Raw genomic sequence first — 23,826 nt, 5'->3', positions numbered from 1 at the left:
TGTAAGTACAGAGGAATTTGTGGAGCTTGAATTTAAACATAGTGTTTTTGAATAAGAAATGTACGGAGGCTGACAGGTGCTAACACAACAGCCCAAACTCTTCCATCAGGAGAAACTGCAGCTTCAGAAAGGATCAGATATAGAAACACAAATCAGAACTCCTGCAGAAACATCTGCAGCAGCTCTTCAACACATGCAGCATCTAGAGAACATTCAGCAGAGGAAACATGAGCAGTTTACTAAAAGCTGCAGAAACCAAACGCTGCAAGAAGCTCCAACACAACGGAGACCAGGGGACACTAAAGAGAGACGCACACAGCTGGAGACCAGGGGACACTAAAGAGAGACGCACACAGCTGGAGACCAGGGGACACTAAAGAGAGACGCACACAGCTGGAGACCAGGGGACACTAAAGAGAGACGCACACAGCTGGAGACCAGGGGACACTAAAAGAGACGCACACAGCTGGAGACCAGGGGACACTAAAAAGAGACGCACACAGCTGCCTTCATTATAATCAGTGTGTGTGGTGTGTGTGTGTGTCATTGTAATTCAAATCAGCATGGGGCTCTCTCAGTAGGGGGTCAAAGGTCACCATCTGGAGTCTGAACCCCACTTCTTACTTCTTTTCATTGGGAACATTTTAAAAAGAAATACCATGACACTGTTTTATATTTGAGTGTGTGTGTGTGTGTGTGTGTGTGTGTGTGTGTGTGTGTGTGTGTGTGTGTGTGTGTGTGTGTGTGTGTGTGTGTGTGTGTGTGTGTGTGTGTGTGTGTCAGGATCAGTCGGTGTGTGCAAGGACTTTCTGTGGTGCAGGACGGGAGTGTGTATCGACCAACAGAGGAGAACCAGTGTGTCGCTGTTTACAGGTAAATAGATCTGTGCACGACGTCAAATACAAAGAAATGTCACTGATGGATTCTTAGTTTGCTCTTTAAGAAATACAAACAAATAAACAACAATATACCCATTAACGTAAGAAGTTTAGTAAAGATGGTTGTGTGTGTGTGTGTGTGTGTGTTTGTGTGTGTGTGTGTGTGTGTCCCTCCCTCTGCAGCAGTGTGAAGAGAGGGAGAAATGGGTGTGTGGCAGTAACGGCCGGTCGTACAGAAACCACTGCGAGCTGCACAGAGACGCCTGCAGCACACACACCAAGATACATGCAGAGCACCGAGGACACTGCCTGGGTATACACACACACACACACACACACACACACACACACACACACACACACACACACACACACACCTGCAGACAGATAGAGCTGTGTATGTGACGGTATTCTGAATGTTTGATTTGCAGAGTCGTCCCCAGAGACAGACGTCAGCCCCAGTGAGTCTGCAGCTTCTCACTTATGTTGACATTCTATTGGTATTTCTTCATTACAGTTTGTTTTATTTTGCTTTACTTTAATTTAGTTGTTTATTCTTATTTTCTTACTTTTTATTCAATTTCATTTTTACTTTATTTATATTAATATATTATATACATATTTTGAACACTATTGTATTTCCTTTAAGTTTTTTATTTTTACTGTATTTAATTTAATTTATTTAATTTAATTTAATTTAATTTATTTAATTTAATTTAATTTAATTTATTTTATTTAATTTAATTTATTTTATTTTATTTTATTTATTTTACTTTATTTTACTTTATTTATTTCACTGTATTTCTTTCACTCAGCTCACACTCAAACGATAATCAGAATGATTAATCATTAAGGTTTCTGTTCCTGTGTGTGTGTGCAGTCGTGTGTTTCCTGTCCGACCGTGATTGGCTGAGAGAGAGAGTGATCCAGTGGATTCAGCAGGAAGTTCAGTCTGACAACAGGACGTCAAATGACACCTCGACCAATCAGCTGCTGAGAACGTACTTCAAGGTAACGACTTTCATTCCAATGTTTCATTTGGTGCACATTTTGAAACTGGACCACTGGAGAAACAATGACCTCAATGAGCATAACTGTGTGTGTGTGTGTGTGTGTGTGTGTGTGTGTGTGTGTGTGTGTGTGTGTGTGTGTGTGTGTGTGTGTGTGTGTGTGTGTGTCAGATGTATGATAATGGGGATTCAGAGCTGGACTCCAAAGAGTTCCTGAGTTTCCTGAAACACAACGAGACGGCGCTGAACATCACGTACTCTAACACACTGGAGAGTAACATGCTGCTGAGGTACACACACACACACACACACACACACACACACACACACACACACACACACACACACACACACACACACACACACACACACAGTATTGTATTAATAGAGGCATCACTGTGTCTCAGGTCTCTGTGTGTGGATGCTCTGATCGAGCTGTCGGATGAGAACGCCGACTGGAAGCTGAGTTTAACAGAGTTCATCAACTGCCTCACACCCTCTTACCATTCATACGAGAGAAGTAAACACACACACACACACACACACACACACACACACACAAACACACACACACACACACACACACAAATCTGTGCATGATCATCAGTGATTTTAATTTCCTGTTTCAGGATCAAATATATTTTTGTGTTTGTAGTTCAATATTTGTCGTTGTTTTTCCCCTGCATGTTTTGTGTGTGTGTGTGTGTGTGTGTGTGTGTGTGTGTGTGTGTAGAGTGTGCTCTGGAGGACGAAGTGTTCGAGGACGGAGCTGAAACTCGGATGGACTGCAACAAGTGTGTGTGCGCCTGTGGAAACTGGGTCTGCACCGCTCTTACCTGCAATGGTGAACACACACACACACACACACACACACACACACACACACACACACACACACACACACACACACACACACACACACACACACACACACACACATTTGAATTCAAGACATGTTTCTTTAACAGTTGTCTTTATATATTTCAGAGGAGCATCAGGTGGAGGAGGACGTTAAAGGAGGAGCAGATGAAGAAGAGCTGACGGAGGAGGAGTGGAGCCGGAGGGTGGAGGAACTCAACGCGTTACACCAACAACACTGAACCCCCGGGACTCGTAATCCACTATCAAATATTCTCCTCAAATCATTAAAAACTGCTTTTCTAAATTAGTCGTCCCGCCCCTTAGCCCATCACGTACAACGTGTTGGAGTGCTAGCCAATAGGAGAGCAGGTGTTACATAGTGATGTCACTATGACCAGGAAGTAAACAAAGGAGTCTATTGGATCAGCATCTGAGCTCCAGGATCATCTCATCACTACATTTCTTTTATTGCATCAGATATTAATTTACATTCCTTTAAAGAACGATTCCTTTTTTATAATTTAATGTATTTTTTATTTACATACTCATATTGTTTGTTGGGCATGCGACTGCTTCTCATTTATATGTTTAATCATGGCTGTTCTTAAGTTGTCTTAACGTTGAACTTGTTCAGTTTTAAGAGTATTTAAAATGTAGGTATTATAAACTAGCAAAGAATATTCCAAAAACTGACCGTTGATTGAATTTTGCCAACATTTGTTTTTAAAGGCGGATCAAACACATCGATGGATGATTGGTTTCATTTGATCAGATATTATATTTGATCAGAAATCAATGATCTTTCGATTCAACTGTGCTTTAATAAAATGACATTTATAGCAAAGGGAAATGGCAACAGATATTTGTATGTATTATTTATTGTTCAAACCAATGAATATTAATAAATAAAAGTCAGAAAAATTCTATAAATAAATAATATTAATAACAAAGGCAACCTTCTCAATCCCTGCACCAACATTTAAATATTATTCTTTACAGTCGGGCGGGAGATGTGTAATGTAACACTTCCCAAAATGTGCTCATTTTAATTTATATTTTAGACGTATAACATAAATCGTTAATATGGCCTCCAGACCGGCTCCTCCCCCCGCAACGAAAGACACGCCCCTTCAATATAATTAGACAGAGCCGAGACAACGTTGCGGTCCTCCCCGGTGCTTTGGATCATTTGGTTCGGTGCGTAGTAGAAGCTGCTGGGCTGGAATGGACCACTGTGGCTCAGCGGAGGGGGGGCAGGGGTGGACAGGTAGGCGCTGTAGGGGGGGTGCTGAGTGGAGTAGGAGAGCGCGGGCAGGTGGTGCATTCTGGGGGAAGACACCTGACCCAGGAACGATGGCTCATTTGTCCACAGAGAGGAGGGGAAGGATCTGCAATCTGGAGAGAGACAACTTTTACAGTTTACAGCAAATAATACTGAGGGACCTGAGAGGCAAGAAAACATGTGGTGATCCATTTTACTGGTTTTAAATAGTTTATGTTCCCCACCGCTAAGCTAAAGGAGGCTAATGTTGGGCTATAGAGGAACTACAGCACAGTCACATGACCTCACGTCCCCACTGCTAAGCTAAAGGAGGCTAATGTTGGGCTATAAAGGAACTACAGCACGGTCACATGACTTCACGTCTCCACCGCTAAGCTAAAGGCGGCTAATGTTGGGCTATAAAGGAACTACAGCACGGTCACATGACTTCACGTCTCCAGCGCTAAGCTAAAGGAGGCTAATGTTGGGCTATAAAGGAACTACAGCACGGTCACATGACTTCACGTCTCCACCGCTAAGCTAAAGGCGGCTAATGTTGGGCTATAAAGGAACTACAGCACGGTCACATGACTTCACGTCACCACTGCTAAGCTAAAGGAGGCTAATGTTGGGCTATAAAGGAACTACAGCACAGTCACATGACTTCACGTCACCACTGCTAAGCTAAAGGAGGCTAATGTTGGCTATAAAGGAACTACAGCACGGTCACATGACTTCACGTCTCCAGCGCTAAGCTAAAGGAGGCTAATGTTGGGCTATAAAGGAACTACAGCACGGTCACATGACTTCACGTCTCCACCGCTAAGCTAAAGGCGGCTAATGTTGGGCTATAAAGGAACTACAGCACGGTCACATGACTTCACGTCTCCAGCGCTAAGCTAAAGGAGGCTAATGTTGGGCTATAAAGGAACTACAGCACGGTCACATGACTTCACGTCTCCACCGCTAAGCTAAAGGAGGCTAATGTTGGGCTATAAAGGAACTACAGCACGGTCACATGACTTCACGTCTCCACCGCTAAGCTAAAGGAGGCTAATGTTGGGCTATAAAGGAACTACAGCACGGTCACATGAGTTCACGTCACCAGCGCTAAGCTAAAGGAGGCTAATGTTGATTTGTTTGTGTTAACCACAGACCTTATTTCAGGATAACAACCAAAAACACATTCAAAAAAACCCTTGATCTCCAGACCAGTGGACAGGAATTGGTAAAATGCTGGGTCATTAATTGGTTTCAGGACTCATTCCCCCACCTCTGATGGATTTAAAGTATTCATAACACCTGTTGATGCAGAGCTGCTGCAGGCGGCCCTGAACGCTCCTGACTTCACCTCCTTCTGCCTCTGACCTGTTCACACACAGGAGAGAAGGGTTAGCTTTGTAAAAAAACATTATTTTATTTTGTGTATTTACTCTCCGGTGCGTACTGACGTCTGGGCAGCCGCTGTCCGTCCACAGTGACTTTGATGGCTTTGTGTACGGTGGCGACCTGAGGCGGAGAGGTCAGCACATTGATGGAGAGGGTGAAAGTCTTGCCTGTAAAAACAACAAAAAACACACACACACACACACACACACACACACACACACACACACACACACACACACACACACACACACACACACACACACACACACACACACACACACACACACACCTTATTTTACAAAGCTACCTCTTAATATCTGCTCAGCTGTCCAGTCTGTTCTAACAGTACTGCACATATGAGGCGCTCACAAAAACACTACCATTTGTATCCACCGAGGGCGCTAGAAACCACAACAATAAAACCAAAACCCTTCCTGTTCGATGTTCAATGTTGCGGAATGATTTTAATTGGTGTTAAAGTTCCTATATTATGCCAAATGCACTTTTTAATGTCTGTAATCATATGTCTCCCCTGTGAGTTAAGAGACTCAGAAAGTGTCAGTATTAAAGGTTGTCTCTCTTTCCCTCCTGATCCAAGTATGTCAGAGTCGGGGGGATGCTGCCTTCAGGGTGAAACACAGAAATAGGACATCACTAACCCACTTTATCGACTAGCTAATAAGACAATCCACGTGTTAATGTGAATAACTGTAATTGTTATTGTTATCAGCGTGTTGTACCTCTGCCGCTGCGCCCTATGAAGCGCAGGTCAGTGAAGTGGGCGTGGCCGTGCTTCATGGTCGCCGTGGCGTTCCGTAGCTCCGCGCTGCTGTTCTCGTCATTGCCGGCCATCACCGTGACAACCACGCCGTCAGGAACGTCGTTTCCCAGGGCAACCACCTGTAGTCCGGAAACAGAGGATTACTTTCTGGCATGTTATAAAACTACCGATCTTAAATCTGTGTATAAGTGTTCTCACGGCGAAGGCCCTCGGAAGGCTCTTGTTGCTCCTCCAGTGCTGCGGCAGGCTGCTGCACAGGAAGTTCGGGCTGTCGGTCTGAACCAGGCCTCTGGGGGGCGCTGTGCCGCGGAGGGCAGCTCACATCCTGGTCCTCCTGTAGGCCTCTAGGGGGCGCTGTGCTGCGGAGGGATCTCACATCCGGATCCTGCAGCCTGCTGGCTGGAGGAGGTGATGGCCTCCTCTTCGCTGCAGGGTCTGAGAGAGACAGAAATATAGTTCTACTTTTGTCTTGCGATTTTTATTCTGTCCTCTTAATTACATATTTGTGGTAATTCCAAATGCATGTTGTCAATCACAATCAGACATTTATTTATTTCAAGGAGGAAATTGTTAAAGATGCTGAGTTTTAAATTTAAATAAATTAATATTAACAACATGTTTATATAAAAGAAGAGAGGTTAAATGAAAGCTTGAACAATGTACTACAGTATACTATACAACAAGAATAAAAATGTAATATTTTTTATATTAAAATAACTATGTTTTGCTGCCATTAAAATGCATGCTGCAAATCAAAATTAGATTTAGAAATAATTTGTTTATCTCTCGGGAGGAATTGGAATTTGTTGAAATTGTTCCATTTGAAATACATAAAACAAAATAAATGATGAATAAAACATAAAGAAAGCCGAGTTAATCTGTACACATTGTACTACAATGTATACACACAAATAATATGATGTAGTTCAATATTCAAACAATGTTATAGTACAAAGATAAGAGCAAATCAAGGGCTAAATGTTTTCTGTTTACTTATCTAACTAAATACAGAGCCTCTAAACTTGATAATAATATTTCCAAAAATTATAGAGCATTTATATTAGCTCATTATGTTCACACATGAAAAAATTAATGAATTACGACAATTCAACCCTTTGTCAAAAAAAAGAGCTAAAAACTACAACTACCAGACAGCCAGCACGCCTCGTTCCTGACTACGTCATCAAATCGCGCCGAAATCAAGCACATCGAGAAACGTAAACAGGAGCAGAAACAACGTTAGAAAGGAGTTTGGTGAGAATTTAAAGGTATTTAAACTAACTTTGAAAGCAATTTTACATCCTCCTCCTCTCCTCCTCACCCCCCCCCCTTGCCTCCTCCTCACCCTCCCTGCCTCCTCCTCACCCCCCCTTGCCTCCCAGTGTGTCTATCCACCGCAGGGTTTGGAGAGGAGGGAAACGCGACGCTTTATTCTCCAGATTTACAGCAAAAACAGCCCGAATTCTCCCCATTAATGCCAGACTTTGCCTTTGTAATAAAAAGGAAAAACGGTTTTAAAACCGATTTATTTCCGCAGCTCTTCTGAGAATCTATGAGTCGCTTTTGTTCCAACTTCAGAATTATGAGCATGTTTTGGTTTTCACAATAAATGTAATGAAATACAAAATATTTTAAAAAGTAACTATTTAAAAATGAAAACTACTACAAATACTATTTATCAAGATGAAATATAAAATAGAACATTTAAATCTAACATTTTTACTTCGCTGAAACTCAGATTTACAGTCGAACAAATATTAATTATTGTATGTTTGATCAGAGACTAAAGCTCTTTTAGAAACGACGTTTGGTGAGAATTAGAAACTATTTTCAGACCTTTTTCCTCCTCAGTTTCTCCCTTTGTGTTTTATGCACCGCAGGGTTTGAATAGGAGGGAACTGCTGCTCTTTATTATTCAGATCCACTGCCGGGGGAGGGAGGGGGTACTGCGGTCACACCTGTGTGTGTGTGTGTGTGTGTGTGTGTGTGTGTGTGTGTGTGTGTGTGTGTGTGTGTGTGTGTGTGTGTGTGTGTGTGTGTGTGTGTGTGTGTGTGTGTGTGTGTGTGTGTGTGTGTGTGTGTGTGTGTGTGTGTGTGTGTGTGTGTGTGTTTCTGCTATCTTGTTATTTTAGTTTCTGCTTCTGCCCTGCAGGCCGTTTTGTTTTGGTGAAGGGATCCTTAAATGTACATTACAGACTTGATTCAGATCAGGGTCTGTTGACATGTTGATACTCAGAGGTGTAAAGTACATTTACTCAGCACTAAAGTATTTCTATTTTATGCAACTGTGTACTTCTACTCTACAATTCAGAGGTAAATGGTGTACTTTTACTCCACTACATGTATTTAACACCTTCAGTTGCTAGGCAGATTAGGATTACTGATGGTAAATATAATCTGCCCTTAAATCAGACTTTAGTTCACCTGCAGTAAATCCAGCAGCTACCCTGCAGTATACAAAGCATTCAAACTAGCTGCACCTTTACCAGCTCTGAGAACACTTTAATGATCAGTAATTATAAAACATATCAGAGATATTATTTAACTGTTTCTTGTCTCCAGGTGATGAGCAGCCCCATGGCCTCTAGCTCCAAAGAGCGTCCAGCCAACAGAACCAGCTTCATCCCCGAGCTTCAGAGCATGATGTGAGACACACACACACACACACACACACACACACACACACACACACACACACACACACACACACACACACACACACACACACACACACACACACACACACAGAAGGAGACTCACCCCAGTACATCATGGGGCTGCTGCTGAACAGACTGTTTGAAGCCATCATAGGAACCTGGGAAATAAAAATGAAACCCCGATATCCTTAAGTCATTAAGTCACGCTGGATTGAATAGAAATGCAGGTTATAGAAATGTGATGGTAAGATATCTTCACTACAATGTTCTTCATGATATTGTAATGACTCCGGACTTATTGATGGACACGGTGCAGCGGTGCAAAACAACCCTCCTCATTCTCCCAATTGATTGCCAGATTTGAGCTTTGTTATGAAGTTTATAACAAAGCATTTTATTCTACAACTATTCTGATAATGTATTTGTCGTTTTTTGGAAATCCTGAGGCAATAATAAGCAAAGCTACTTGGTTCCAAAATTCACAATGAGCATTTTTCATGTTTCCCTTAAGAACCTCTTGGCTTTTATGAAATAGTGGTGAAACATTTTCAAACCATGCTCAGACATTGCATAGACATTTATTTTAAATAATGATGAAATCTATATATGATTAAAAGAAATCTTAGAAAAATAGTTATTAATAAAATGAAATATAAAATGGATAAAACATTTTCAGTAGAAGAAATATTAAATATATTGTTTAGTTTATCGTAGACGTCATCAGTAACAATGTGCTCACAAACCTACAACAAATGAACATCTGTGATACATTTACTAATTATGACTGAAGTAAGAAAATACACAGAGAGTGTATTTGTGTTTCAGTATTTGCAAAGTGCACTCTGTCTTTTCTGTCACAAATTCAATTCTGTCACCCACATGCCTTGTTTCTCTTCAGTGTGTGAGTGTGTGTGTGTGTGTGTGTGTGTGTGTGTGTTGTGGGGGACTCACCTTGTGTTATAGGTGTGTGTGTGCTGCAGAGGTCTGGTGTCGGTGGTCAGGGAGCCTCAAACCAAACTAAACCCCAAAACTTGAAAACCTAAAAACCAGCTCTCAGAACAACCCACAACCCCAACCAGAGCGAGTGACTGACAGCTGCTGACAGCCAATCACAGCGCAGATCGAGTGGGGGGTGGGGGGGCGACAGGTGGAGAGAAAGAGAGAGGGGGTGAGGGTGAGGATGGAGCTCCAGGATGTGGCTTCAGGTCAGACGGCCGTCCTGGAAGTGGCTTCTCTTCATGCAAATCCAGGTTTCACCAAATTGTGGTCAAAGTGTGTGTGGCCTGTCCACCTCAGTGTGTTTGTGTGTGTGCGTGTGTGTGTGTCTGTGTGAGAGGACCGGAGATAGACCTGTACACACACATATATTAGTCAGGTTTTGTTTCGTTGAGGCAGCAGCATGTTTATTGTCTCGTGAGTTTCTTTATTTTAAAACCACGGTTATTATTGTCTTTAATTGAAGTGTGTTCGACGTGCAGGTGTTCGGACAGGTATTCCTGTCATGTGTTTAACCTCTGTGTGTCCTCTGTGTGTCAGGTTTGCTCTAGGCGATGCTCGCAGGCCTCTGCAGGAGACGGCCGCTCTGGTGGAGGACATCGTGCACACACAGCTCATTACTATGGTACATACTGATACTGCAGGGTAGAAGTACTCTAGGTTAATGAATCAATTTATATCCTTTATTTCTGTATTTATTATTATTATTATTATTATTATTATTATTATTATTATTATTCTGTATTATTATTATTATTATTATTATTATTATTTCTGTATTTATTATTATTATTATTATTTCTGTATTTATTATTATTATTATTATTTCTGTATTTATTATTATTATTATTATTTCTGTATTTATTATTATTATTATTGTTATTATTATTATTATTATTGTTATTATTATTATTTCTGTATTTATTATTATTATTATTATTATTCTGTATTATTATTATTATTATTATTTCTGTATTTATTATTATTATTATTATTGTTATTATTATTATTATTATTATTATTATTATTGTATTATTATTATTATTATTATTATTTATTTCTGTATTTATTATTATTATTATTATTGTTATTATTGTTATTATTATTATTGTTATTATTATTATTATTATTTATTTCTGTATTTATTATTATTATTATTATTATTATTATTATTATTATTATTATTATTATTTCTGTATTTATTATTATTTATTTCTGTATTTATTATTATTTATTTCTGTATTTATTATTATTATTATTATTTATTTCTGTATTTATTATTATTATTATTATTTATTTCTGTATTTATTATTATTATTATTATTTATTTCTGTATTTATTTCTGTATTTATTATTATTATTGTTATTATTGTTATTATTGTTATTATTATTATTATTATTATTGTTATTATTATTATTATTATTTATTTCTGTATTTATTATTATTATTATTATTATTGTTATTATTATTATTATTATTTATTTCTGTATTTATTATTATTATTATTGTTATTATTATTATTGGTGTGTTTATTACCAGCTGCACCAGGCCTGTGAGGGAGCGTGTCTCCGGGGGTCGAGGGTCATTTCAGCCGAGGACATTCTGTTCCTGACGAGGAGGGACAAGGTGAACACACACACACACACACACACACACACACACACACACACACACACACACACACACACACACACACACACACACACACACACACACACACACACACACACACACACGTTTGTAATATTTATTCTCTTTTATTTTATTGATATATTTTAACTGTTAATCACTATTTGTACTTTGCTCATTTCAAATGATTCCATAGTTCTTTGTTAACATTTAGATTTGTCCCTTTTTTACAATAACTTCTCTATTGTTTTTATATTCCAGAGGTTAGCGGGTTGGTTAATGCTCTCCTTTTTCAAAGTCTCTCTTTTTTAACCTCCCCTTTCTCCTCTTCATCGTTCCTCCTGATGTCCGCTGACCAGAGGAAGGTTTGGCGCTTATTAAAATATCTGCAGTTCAGAGATTATAAATCCAAGCTGCTCAAATCTCTGGAGGACGAGGAGCCGCAGCAGGAAGCAGGTACACACATACACACACACACACACACACACACACACACACACACACACACACACTGAAGTGTGTTCCAGCTGTTTTAAAAAAGAAATATATTAGGGAATGAAAAAAATAAATACAATAATAGAAATTAGAAATAATGAATGAACTGAAAGCCTGTCATTCTTCCCTCTCTACCTGGTGGATAAGATGCACGTTTAAAATGTAAATATATCTGATGAACAACGGAGACTTTTGGTTATTCATGTGTCTACTGTCCTGCAGGCGGTGCTGGTGGTACTGGTGGTGGGGGTGGCCCTAACCAGCGGAGGCAGCGATTGGCTCAGGACTTCCTGATGTGGATGGATCAGACCGGAGAGCTCCTCTCATTGTCCGATCGGCAGGAAGTAGATCCCGTCAAACAGGAGCGCTTGGAGGTTAGGGATACCGATCATGAAACCCAGCTGCACTGATTTAATAGTGATGTGTTTTCATGACATTTTATACTCTGAGCCGTTATGATCCTTTTCTATTTTAGACGACACGTTCATATACTGCATTAATTCTTCCATTTTATTTGAATTTATTCTGACATTTTTGGCTGACTTTCTATGACATCAATATGAGAGTTATTCTCCATTATAATTAGTTCATATACAGTACTCAAAGAGACGTCTTGATACAAGCATACCAAAAAATACAAAAAATACATAAAAGAATTGAAAATAATGAACAAATGACTGAAAATAATTAACAAATGACTGAAAATAATTAACAAATGACTGAAATGAATTATATTGACTTTAATTAACTGTTTATTTTTTGTGTTTTTTTGTATCTTCAGCGCTTGGAGCGTCAGACTCGCACGATGGACCCGGCTCAGTACTCTGAGTTCTGCGAGAGCCGACAGCTCAGCTTTGGTAAGATTCAAGCAAGTTATTAAACCTCTGTGTGACGGTGATCTGTCCTCAAACAAAACATCTGGATTGTATTTGCTCAGCTTTCTTCTTAAGATTTTTAAATATATTTGAATGTTTTTGAAAGCCTTTATACAAAGAGGCTCCTTGTCTACCTGAATGGGTGCTTCTGTAAATACTTTCCGCCTGCTTTTTATTTCATAGTCTTTTATTTGTATGTCTCTTTCAGTACATTTCTGAACCAATGTGGATTTCTCTGCTTCTGAGATCATTCCTGTTATGTGCAAACCTCCCTGGTAATAATCCAAACGGTTGCATTTCTTCCTCCTCTGTTGCAACTATTGCTGCATTTATCTTATGAACCCTCTCCGTTTCCAGACCCGCTGGTAAGATAAGCTTTAGCCGTTCAGTGTCTCTACTCTGAGGGTGCAGGTCAGCAGGTGTCCCGTTATCCTCATTATTATGGAGTGTGTTTCACTGAATGATTGAACGTGTCGTAGCTAAGAAGGCGTCCAAGTTTCGGGACTGGCTGGACTGCAGCAGCCTGGAGCTGAAACCCAACAGCGTCTCCATGGAGATGCTGTCCTACCTGGCCTTCGAGACGGTGGCACAGGTAACAGGACGCTGCACCTGGTCCAGTAAATGTCTCCATCCTCTCTATACGTGTTGCAGTAAAATGTTCCCCTCCTCCAGATCGTGGATTTGTCTCTGCTGGTGAAGCAAGAAATGACCCCCAAAACAAATCCCATCAGTCACGTGATCTCATCCAGCTACATCCAGTACAACACACACCCCGAGGTACACACACACACACACACACACACACACACACACACACACACACACACACACACACACACACACACACACACACACACACACACACACACACACACACACACACACACACACACACACACGTTTTCATGCATTGCATGTAACCCTCTGCTGCCTCTTTCTCTCCTCCAGGTGAAGAAGGATCCAGACTCACCCGAGGCCACGCCCCCTTCCACTCCAGGCTCCTCCTCCCACTCCTCTAAGCCCCTCCCCCAGGGTAACGGCAGCCTGGACGGCCGGGCCAGGCAGAGGAAACGCAAAAAGGTGTGTGTGGTCTGCAGGCTTCTGTCTGGTATTCAAATCTCCATGTTCAGTGAGAGTCGATGTCGGGACTCTGGGTTTTATTTGAAGACAACCTCATATTCATCTTCACGAGTTTCTTTACTTTTTACGACATTCCGCTCTAGGACTTTTCAACAAACTATACGATGCATTATTTGCACATTTTTTCCGACAAAATGACTTTTATTGAGCTTTTCTCAACGTGCTACATTTAACTTTTTTGTTACGTCATTCGATACGAAGACTTCTTTTCTGATACAATGACTTTGATATACTGTACACTTTAAGACATACTCAAATCTCTTTAATTAAGTCTTTATTGATGTTTACATATCTCAAACAAACGTCTGAATTTCTTTAAAAACTGTTTTAAGCGTGTTTACCGTGAAGAACTCAGCCCTTGGCGTGTTAACGGGTATGAATGACATTTATTTTTCCAGAGTTGTCCGGCTGCTGTGGAGCCTCCGAGTGGAGCCATCCAGCCCTGTCACGTCAGAGAGGCTATCAGGAGATACAGCTACAGACACACAGTACGTGCACACACACACACACACACACAGTGAGTGTACGTAACTCATCTTTCACCTCCAGAATTTGTTCCATTATCCCCTGAATGTTCTAGTTAAGTCACTTTAATCTAGTAGTTTTTTGGGGTGGAAGTACTGCCCCTTTAAACCCCACACCTGAGTCAGAGGGAGCAAACTATCACGCCTCTCGTTTCTCTCAGAGTCCGTACTGGAGGAGTGGGATGGCCTTCCTCGCCTGCTGAAGACTCCTCGCTCTTGCAGAAACCTGCAGCATCGTTTGTATTTCTGTTCCATTGTTGTAATAAAGACTTTTCAGTAAACCTGTGACTGTGTTCCTGTACCCAATATCACTGTCAGAATTAAACGGTTACACTTGCCTGAGCTCTAACCTGCAGCTCAAGAAACCACACGGGCCGTCATTGTTGAAAAGAAACTTTATTGGTCACTAGTACAGAAACAGAAACAACTGAGCATGCTCACAACTCAGCGCATGACATCATAGCAACATAAGCACATGGGGGCGGGGCTTATCTCCGGAACCGCTGCAAACATTAAGAATCACCACGTTTATCAGAGGAGCTTGATATCAGTGTGTGTGTGTGTGTGTGTCAGTATTTCTGATCAGTGTTGAGGAGCTCCTCCCTCTCCATCATCAGCTCTCCATATCTGTGCTGCAGTTCCCTCTCTCGCTCCATCTGCCGCTCCACGTCTTCCCGCAGAGCCTGAGCACAGAGACATGAAGATGAACAGCAGGTCGCAATAACACTCTTCACCGACCAGATTCTATTCAGACGGACTTCATATTAATCAGTGTCAGACTTGAACATACTAAGACTTCTTGAACATACTAAGCCTTCTTTAACATACTAAGCCTTCTTTAACATACTAAGACTTCTTGAACATACTAAGCCTTCTTGAACATACTAAGCCTTCTTGAACATACTAAGCCTTCTTGAACATACTACGCCTTCTTTGGTCATTTTTGACTTTTTAAAACTTCCATTCACTTGAACAAACTGAATTCAGAAGAATGATTTTGTACTTTTTTGAAGTGACCCCATAATATTTCGTTTTTGTTCCGACCTACTTTCTGACGTTTCCCGCGTGCTTTGACATCTATACCATTTCTTTTCCCTTCATACTCAGCAATGACTTTAGTGACATGCTATACAACATATTTCCCCCAAATGTTTTCAACAAACTATGACTTTTTAAAACATGTTTTAAGCGTGAAACGTTTTTTCACAACAAACTTACTTTTAAATCCTACTTTCTATAGAATGACGTGATGACCTCTCAGTGACTTGCTCCTCACTTACCCTCGGAATCTTTTCAACGTATAATACTACGGCTTCTTTCGGACTTTTTTTGCAACATCTTTTTCAAACCTACTTTCAGACTTTTCTACAAAATTCTAAACTAATCTGACATTCTGTACAACGACTTCAGTGACGGCTATGTGACTTCATACTTCCCCGGACCATCCTTTATTTCTTTACATAGTGAACCTTTTTTTACGACAAATGATTGACTTTTCTACGACACACTAAACTTTAGGCTGTCTCTGGTCGTACTATGCTGTGGCTGCTTTTGTAGATTTGGGGGATTTGACTACATACTAGGATTTTTGATATGACTTTTTAGGTGTTTATCAAACACTGTTCGCCTGATAGATGACCGTCATAATGAATCTACAGTTGTTTCAGCATCAGTCAGCTCTTTAACACCTCAGAGTGAAGGGTGTGTACCTCTTTTCTTCTGGGGATTGCTGTGTCCTCTTGTTTCTTCAGCTGATCGAAGGTCTTCAGCTCCGTGGCAGACTGCTCCACCTGGTGGACAGCATCAGCATAACGTGAATATCACAGCAAAACATTCAAACGGCACTCCTATAGAAGAATACCCTGTTTTAGATCCCACTTCCATCATTCTTTAACACATCAGCTTTAAACCCTGCCACACATCCATGCCAATTCAATGTGGTTTGATACTTCATTAAAGCTCAGAATGAAGAGTAAAAATGATGTCATTTTAAACTGGACCCGGGTCGGTACCTGTTCCCAGATTTCATTGTGCTGCTTCAAGAGCCCCAGCGCTCGGGACTGGAAACCCCCCAGCAGGATCTTCAGCTTCTTCTCCAGTTTAGCCGCTCGCCGAGCCTCAGCTGTCATGTGACCTCGATTCACCTGCAGGGACACAGAGAGAGAGAGAGGGAGAGAGAGGGAGGACAGGGTTTACACTGCGGCTCCTAACTCTACTGAACAGAGTCACATCATCTGAAAAATACACGCCACATGTTCATATACTGAAACAGAGCTGAAGCAACTCAGTGTCTTTCCCCCGCCTCCATGGGGCTCCTCACCTCCAGCTTCTTCTCCAGGCTTTCAATCCGATCTTTCTTTGACGCCAGGTTGGCTCGGGTGTACCTGTTCTGAGCGGGGAGATACAACACCTGCAGGAAGAGACGAAACACACCAGACCATTAACCGTTATTTACCAAGGGCTCTTAGTCTTTAATGCCGTAACAGAGGGGGGGGGTGTACCTGTCCGTAGCACTCCTCCCACACCTGGCTGTAGGCCTCCATGCTCAGATCTCCGTGACCCATCCCCCCCTTCACCACCTCCATCTCTGCTGCCAGGATGGCCTTCGCCTGGGGAGTGAAACATGGACGCACCTTCATTAATAACGGCAGCTTTTAAAAAGAGACCCCCCAGCTGTGGGTCGAGCTGAGTGTGTGCAGGCGGGGCAGTCACCTGCTCCATGTCCTCCGTGGGGACGGGTTTGTACTGGTGTGTCTCCAGGTGTCCGATGTGCGAGGCGTTGTTGGACGTGGAGGCGGGACCTCGGGTTTTCCCGCGCGGCGGTTGGCTGCCGGCGCTGGGTGCCGGGTGATGCAGACAGTCGAAGTGCAGCATGGTGATCATTTCCTGTTTGATCAGCTCCTCCGCCAGCTGGAGGTCCTGCAGCGTCTCCATGGAGGTGGGGCGGAGGACCGACTCGTTCACCTGTAGAGCCAGGACCGGATGACATCATCAGCAAGCTGCTCAGGTAACGTGTCAGCTGGTACTGACGTCAGTCCTTCAGAAAGTGTGTGAGTGTGTGTTACCTCGGTGGGTCTGGGGAGGTTCCTCTGAACAGCAGTGTGTCTCAGCTTCAGCTCCTTCTCTCTCTCTGCGTCACGAATAGCCTACACACACACACACACACACACATTAATATCACTCAGATGGATGATACCTCCCCCCCCCCCGTGTGCTGCAGATGTTTTCTGCACCTGTTTGCGAGCCTCCACATCTGAGGAGTCCTCGGTGAATCCCGTCTCCGCCTCCGTCTCCTCCAGATCCTTCTCCGCATTTTCCGGAAGAACGATCTCAAAGTCGTTTTTGGGAACAGGAAGTGACATCAGACCCTGCCTCAGCTGCTGCAGGCTCTCCCTTTGCTGAGAGGAAGAGAGAATCCTACATTACACTCTGAAAACTTCAAATGTAAAACCCACAGAACTAACTGTGGTTGTGAATACCACTTGCATTACATCTGTATTTATATATTGTTCCATATAAAGCTGCTCTGCGACATCACAGAAACGTACATTTAATTGGCGTCACTCAGCCCACGCTCCCCTCTATATCTATAGTGTGTTAATCAGTACAATGTGTGTGTGAGGAGTGTGTGTTCACCAGGTGTTTGGAGAAGGCGGGGTCGGCCAGCTGCTCCTCACTGTTGATGTTCAGCTTGTCTCTCAGAGGAGTTCGGCTGGGGGTCAAACCGGGGGTCACAGCCCCCCGCGGGGTCATCACTCCTGCAGACTGAGGGGTCATCCCGTCCGCACCCTGACCCTGACCGGGGGTCCTGATGGAGAGGACAGAGTTAATGACTGGACGCTTAAATTACCGGCAGCCAATGGGATTCCTCCGTGGGATTCTGGATTATAGGAAATAATCTGTGTGTTGTTACAAAGTAAAAAGCTAACGTAGCTCAGGTCTCCGCCGATAACGTTGGGCTATAGAGGAACTACAGCATGTGAGGATAGCTCCCGGGGGGGGGGGTGTAGTCCCGTTACCTGAAGGGTGTGGTGAGGACGGTGTTGGGGGTCTGAGTTTGCTGCCTCTGGGGGGTCACTCCGCTGAAGTCGCTCTCGTGCAGCGGGGTGTTCAGGCCTCCCTTCAGGGGGGTGTCGATGTTTGTCAGAGCCATCAGGTTCTGGGCTTCCTGGACACACGGACACACGGACACACACACACACACACACAGTAAATATTCAACAGGGAGTTTCTGATGTTCCGTTTTAAAAACACAAGCAGCTCCATCTAGCCTCGTGTGTGTGTGTGTGTGTGTGTGTGTTACCTGCAGAATCCTGTCCTGTGCGGCGGGGGTGCGGGGGGTTCTCTGCCCTGTGGACATGGCGTTGGTGACGCTGTACTCTGATAGGAGGGCAGAGGAGGCCGAGTTCCCGCTCTCGCTCTCCTCCACCGCCTGGCGGGCGACCTCGCTGGCCACGCCCAGCTTCACCACTTCCTCCAGCTCAGCATCACTGATCTGTGGACAGCATCAGATTACATCTCAGCACCGTGTTTACCTGAGACGATACTGAAGGTGTTGCAGGTGTGTGTGTGTGTGTGTGTGGGGGGGGTTACCTGAGGCGTAGGGAGGACCAGCTTGGAGCGCTTCTTGGTGAACTCGGCCACGCCGCTGGTCTGCAGGATGGCAGACGGGAGGTCGCTCTCCTTCTTCTTCTTGATCTTCTGTTTGTCTTTCTTCCTATCTTTCTCCTCCTGCTCACTAACCACACACACACACACACACACACGGTTACAGTTGTAAAGTGTAAGGGAAGTGTGTGTGTATTGAAGCTGTGTTTATCACATTTTGTCGACTGTATCCTGCATGAAGTTAGACTTTAGTCATTTTCCTGACTCCGGCCTGCGTGTTTTGCCAGTTTTGAGGGGGTAAGACGGGGGGTGACATAGTATACTGCTCTCTTTTAACCACATTTTCTAATCTCAATGTTCCTCACAGCAGCCGCCTGCCTGACTGCTGGCACCGTGTTTTTAATAATGTGGTCATCATCGTGTCTCCGTCATGATGAATAGATTTAGTCACAGTTGTATTGAACTAAACGAACACTGTTGCATAATGAATGAAGGTGGTGTGTGTCACTGACTTGCGCAGCTCTCCGTCCAGGTGCTGCTGTCGGAGGCGTTTGAAGTTGGGCTCCTGAGCGTTGTACTGCTCCATGCTGGTGTCATAGAAACCCTGATGGTGGACGAGAAAAAAGACATTTGATAAAACTGAAATGAGCACAAAAGCAGGGCAGGCGTTTGGTTTATAACGGACGAAACAGTTGGGGGTGGTTACCGACGCAGGCTTCTTCTCAAAGGGGATTTCAGCATTGTAGTCCACTCCTCTCTTCTTCTTCCTCTTCTTCTGAACGTCGATCCCCGCCGCCCTCAGCTCTCTGCGTTTCTGCAGAGCAGCCAAACGCCTGCAGCACAGCGGGACGGACACTCAGTAAGATATACATCAAACATGTATGCAATCACATCCGGCGTAAATATCCCGGTGAATATCGCGCACCAGATCTCCTCGTCTCATGTTAGCATGCAAATTAGCATCACATGTTGAATCAGAGTATCAGGCCCACAGCCGGGACATGCTATTTCCAATCTCAAAATCAAGCTAGCAGCCCTGTGCGTCGCCACAGTGTCGTCTGTAAAGTCTCCTCAAGTTTGCCTCCTTTGGTACGGAGTGAACAAATGACAGTTAAGTTATGATCCAGTGTCTGACCTGGCCTCCTCCAGCTGTTTCTCTCTGGCCTTCCTCTTGGCTTTCTTGCCCTGAGTGTTGGCCAGTCGAGCTCTGGCCTCCGACAGCATCTCCAGCTCGTCTGCGGACAGACACAAACAAATCATTATTCGATTGGGTGGTTCACGCGCTCTACTGTCAGACGCACACAAGCTAGAGCGTAGCAGCGGCAGGACCGTCTCTAGCTTGTTAGCTGCTGGTCCGCCACATACCTTCGTCCATGTCCACAGGGTCAGGTCTGGCAGGCTTAGTTTCAGGGTTAGGATCAATCTCTCCTGGTTTTAACTTCCTGGGGTCGTCTCCCACTTCCTCCTCATTGTCTCGTTGCGCTGCCTTGTCTCTGAACACACACACACGACACACACACACACACACGATCAATCAAAGAGCTTCGGGGATGATCAGCTGTGAACTTGCAGTAGCATTAAAATCTAAGCCTCTGCAGTGTATGAATGTGTGGTTTAAAATCAAAAATTTTACAGCAGGTATTCGTAGTGCTCCAGGCACTGGGCCGCAGTGCGTCCTATGATGGGAGCGATGGTCCTCCACTGAGTGGGCATCAGCTTGGCCAGATGCAGCAGCTTCTCCTCCTCTTCTCGGGACCATTCTGTCTTCTTGATGCTGGGATCCAACCACTCGTACCTGCAGACGGAGCCAGGACCCAGTTTAATAATGAGGTATGTAAACAGGAAATCTCACTGGGACGAGGGACATCTTTAGGCCCTTTGTTTTTGTTTGCTTTTAATTGGGCTAACATCTTTTTTTTTTATCCGAGTGCAGGGAGACTCACCATCGAGCTTTACACTGTTTGGCAGACTTGCGGTGCAGCAGGGAGGCGATTCGAGACCACTGGTTTTTCCCATACTTCATCACCGCCGCCTTGAGGATCTCATCCTGGGAGAACAGGAAAAACACAGACAGAGATTAAAGCTTAAATTTAACCTGGCCACGTTCCTGATTCTATTAATCCCTTCAATCGGACTGAAAAGTTATTAAAAACTCATGATCAAGTCAAAACAAATACCAGGAGGGGTCAGGAGACAACGTCCAACCAACACTCTGTACCTGGACATCATTTCATCTTTAAGTAATATTTAGTCGTAGTATTTTACAGTGTACTTTATTCACCTCACACAGCCTTGATGTTTAAAGCTCCCTCTGATTACAATAATCTGCCTTTAAATATCTGAGCAACAGCTCTACGCTCAGACAGGGAAGTATCAAAGTACATTTACTCAAGAACTGTACTTCAGACGGTTCTGAGGTACTTTTTGAAGTATTTCCAGAAGTATTTATTTAATCCCTTGACTCCAATGATGGTAAATATAATCAGCCCTTAAATCAGACTGTAGTTCACCTGCAGTAAATCCAGCAGCTACCCTGCAGTATACAAAGCCATTCAAACTAGCTGCACCTTTACCAGCTCTGAGAACACTTTAATGATCAATCATTATAAAACATATCAGAGATATTATTCTGAAATGGACCAATCAGACAATGACTACTTTTACTGTCGCTACTTTAAGTACATTTAGATGAGAGTACTTTCTACTTTCACTGGAGGAACATTTAGAATACTTTCACTGTGACAGAGTATTCCTACACTCTGGTACTTCTACTTTACTCAAGTACAAGACCTGAGTACTTCTACTTTACTCAAGTACAAGATCTGAGTACTTCTACTTTACTCAAGTACAAGACCTGAGTACTTCTACTTTACTCAAGTACAAGATCTGAGTACTTCTACTTTACTCAAGTACAAGACCTGAGTACTTCTACTTTACTCAAGTACAAGATCTGAGTACTTTTACTTTACTCAAGAACAAGACCTGAGTACTTCTACTTTACTCAAGTACAAGACCTGAGTACTTCTACTTTACTCAAGTACAAGATCTGAGTACTTCTACTTTACTCAAGTACAAGATCTGAGTACTTCTACTTTACTCAAGTACAAGACCTGAGTACTTCTACTTTACTCAAGTACAAGATCTGAGTACTTTTACTTTACTCAAGAACAAGACCTGAGTACTTCTACTTTACTCAAGTACAAGACCTGAGTACTTATACTTTACTCAAGTACAAGATCTGAGTACTTCTACTTTACTCAAGAACAAGATCTGAGTACTTCTACTTTACTCAAGAACAAGATCTGAGTACTTCTACTTTACTCAAGTACAAGATCTGAGTACTTCTACTTTTACTACAGTACCAGGTGTGAGTACTTCGTCCACCTGTGATATATCTACGCGGGCTACGTTCCCGTTAAGTGAGCAGTTAGCTTCATGCTAACTCAGTCTCATCGGTTTACTTCGAGTTGTTAGCATCTTGCTAAGGCAGCAGTTAGCATCATGCTAACTAAGTCTCAATGGTTTACTATGAGTTGTTAACATGTTAGCATCTCATTAGCATCATGTTAGCTCCTTGTTAGCTTCATGTAAACACAAACCTCCGTGTTGCGCCACACGCCTCCTTTGATCATGATTCTCGGCATCTTGGCGGGCTGTGTGTCTCTCCCCCTTCGGAAAAGAAGTTATAACTGATTCTCAGTCAGTTATGGAGGAAAGTGGAGCTTCACAATGTTGTTTTTGTAGTTTCAATCAAACTACATCCAATGCGAGGGAGCAACGAGCTGCACCAAACCGGAAACTGGTGTCGCAGAATCAACGGTCCGACGAAGTTCTTCTTTTTCGGGTAAAACGGCGGTTGGCATCCAGCTTCACGGTGCATTAGCGCCTCCTGCTGTTCCGGAGGGATCAGACAATACTGATAGTTCACATCCTAAACGTCGAGGTGTTAAAAATAGAATACAAAAATAAAAAGTACACCCTCTTCATCATTCCAGTTTTTCTTAAATACTCAGAAAAATATTTTTTATTTATCCTCTTCAACACTAAACACGTTCTTGAGATTTATCAAGGGATTCTGATTCTAATTCTAAGATAACAGTTCCTGTAGGTTGGTTTCTGTCTCTTTCTCAAAGCAGCAAACAGAAAAATGTAAAGCTTTATATAATTGTTATTTGACACTTCTTTCATGTTTTTTTATTATGATTGTATTTATATTTTTTCTATGTTTTGTTTTATCACTTTTATTTAATTATTTTATTTAAAGTTTTTAATATTTTTTCAACGTTTGCTTAAAAATGTTTTACTTAAAAGCTTTTTTGGTTGAAATGTATTTATTTATATATTTTGAGTTTATTTAAATTATTTTATTGTATTTGAATGAGTAATTTTAATTGTTTATGTATAGTTTTATTAATTTCTTTGTTGTTATATATTTTATATTATTATTTGTATGTCTTTATTTAAATCCTTTTTTAAATTGTATTTATTAATATTCATGTTTGTGTCGGTGTTTCCTCTTCCATCCCAAGCTTAGGGTAAAAAAAAATCTCTTATTTCTGTCTCTGTGTTTACATCTGTTTGATTTCTATCTGTATGTTTGTGTAAAGGGATTTTTCTGCAGCACTTTCCTGAATCACAGCGAAGATATTGAATCTTTTCTAGAAACAATATTAACTTACATTGAGCAGAAACACATTTTCAGAATCAGAACTCCTTTATTT

General features: G+C 42.3%; 4 protein-coding genes across 5 annotated transcripts in view; 2 read left to right on the top strand and 2 right to left on the bottom strand.

The window, feature by feature from the left end:
- LOC134858692 (follistatin-related protein 1-like) overlaps positions 1–3,689 on the top strand; it is a 5,621-nt gene extending 1,932 nt beyond the window's left edge. The window contains exons 3-10 of the mRNA XM_063874714.1: positions 784–873; positions 1,062–1,191; positions 1,310–1,339; positions 1,759–1,889; positions 2,060–2,178; positions 2,296–2,408; positions 2,622–2,732; positions 2,876–3,689. Of these exons, the coding sequence (XP_063730784.1) occupies positions 784–873; positions 1,062–1,191; positions 1,310–1,339; positions 1,759–1,889; positions 2,060–2,178; positions 2,296–2,408; positions 2,622–2,732; positions 2,876–2,988 (837 nt within the window). The 3' untranslated portion in view covers positions 2,989–3,689. The remainder of the gene's footprint in view (positions 1–783; positions 874–1,061; positions 1,192–1,309; positions 1,340–1,758; positions 1,890–2,059; positions 2,179–2,295; positions 2,409–2,621; positions 2,733–2,875) is intronic.
- LOC134858696 (runt-related transcription factor 1-like) lies at positions 2,901–6,488 on the bottom strand. The gene is made up of 5 exons (XM_063874722.1): positions 6,379–6,488; positions 6,140–6,299; positions 5,462–5,566; positions 5,313–5,378; positions 2,901–4,144 (listed from the first exon to the last, which is right to left on the bottom strand). The coding sequence occupies exons 2-5, from the start codon at positions 6,249–6,251 to the stop codon at positions 3,828–3,830; spliced, it is 600 nt and encodes a 199-aa protein (XP_063730792.1). The 5' UTR covers positions 6,252–6,299; positions 6,379–6,488; the 3' UTR covers positions 2,901–3,827.
- Positions 6,489–7,295: 807 nt separating this feature from the next.
- On the top strand, positions 7,296–14,778 carry supt3h (SPT3 homolog, SAGA and STAGA complex component). Of its 2 annotated transcripts, none has more exons than XM_063874710.1 (12): positions 7,296–7,448; positions 8,743–8,825; positions 10,374–10,458; positions 11,374–11,460; positions 11,823–11,919; positions 12,181–12,332; positions 12,740–12,815; positions 13,313–13,425; positions 13,506–13,610; positions 13,782–13,913; positions 14,372–14,461; positions 14,659–14,778. In XM_063874710.1, the coding sequence occupies exons 2-12, from the start codon at positions 8,746–8,748 to the stop codon at positions 14,698–14,700; spliced, it is 1,059 nt and encodes a 352-aa protein (XP_063730780.1). In that variant the 5' UTR covers positions 7,296–7,448; positions 8,743–8,745; the 3' UTR covers positions 14,701–14,778. The 2 variants fall into 2 exon arrangements, with proteins under 2 accessions (XP_063730780.1, XP_063730781.1); XM_063874711.1 differs by having other exon boundaries at positions 7,367–7,434.
- A 96-nt stretch (positions 14,779–14,874) lies between these two features.
- Positions 14,875–22,924, bottom strand: cdc5l (CDC5 cell division cycle 5-like (S. pombe)). The gene is made up of 19 exons (XM_063874696.1): positions 22,705–22,924; positions 21,049–21,152; positions 20,739–20,900; positions 20,471–20,598; positions 20,241–20,340; positions 19,812–19,938; positions 19,618–19,709; positions 19,091–19,235; positions 18,801–18,992; positions 18,517–18,665; positions 18,134–18,305; positions 17,731–17,895; positions 17,563–17,643; positions 17,210–17,461; positions 16,999–17,106; positions 16,818–16,907; positions 16,510–16,641; positions 16,207–16,287; positions 14,875–15,180 (listed from the first exon to the last, which is right to left on the bottom strand). Exons 1-19 carry the CDS (start codon positions 22,747–22,749, stop codon positions 15,067–15,069), a joined length of 2,439 nt encoding a protein of 812 aa, XP_063730766.1. The 5' UTR covers positions 22,750–22,924; the 3' UTR covers positions 14,875–15,066.
- Between the last annotated feature and the right edge of the window lie 902 nt (positions 22,925–23,826).

The sequence above is a fragment of the Eleginops maclovinus genome, chromosome 22 (assembly GCF_036324505.1).
Source record: "Eleginops maclovinus isolate JMC-PN-2008 ecotype Puerto Natales chromosome 22, JC_Emac_rtc_rv5, whole genome shotgun sequence".
In the NCBI taxonomy this organism is placed as follows: Eukaryota; Metazoa; Chordata; class Actinopteri; order Perciformes; family Eleginopidae; genus Eleginops; species Eleginops maclovinus.
The sequence above is the reverse complement of the archived record's forward strand: the minus strand, read 5'-3'. Positions and strand labels throughout refer to the sequence as shown.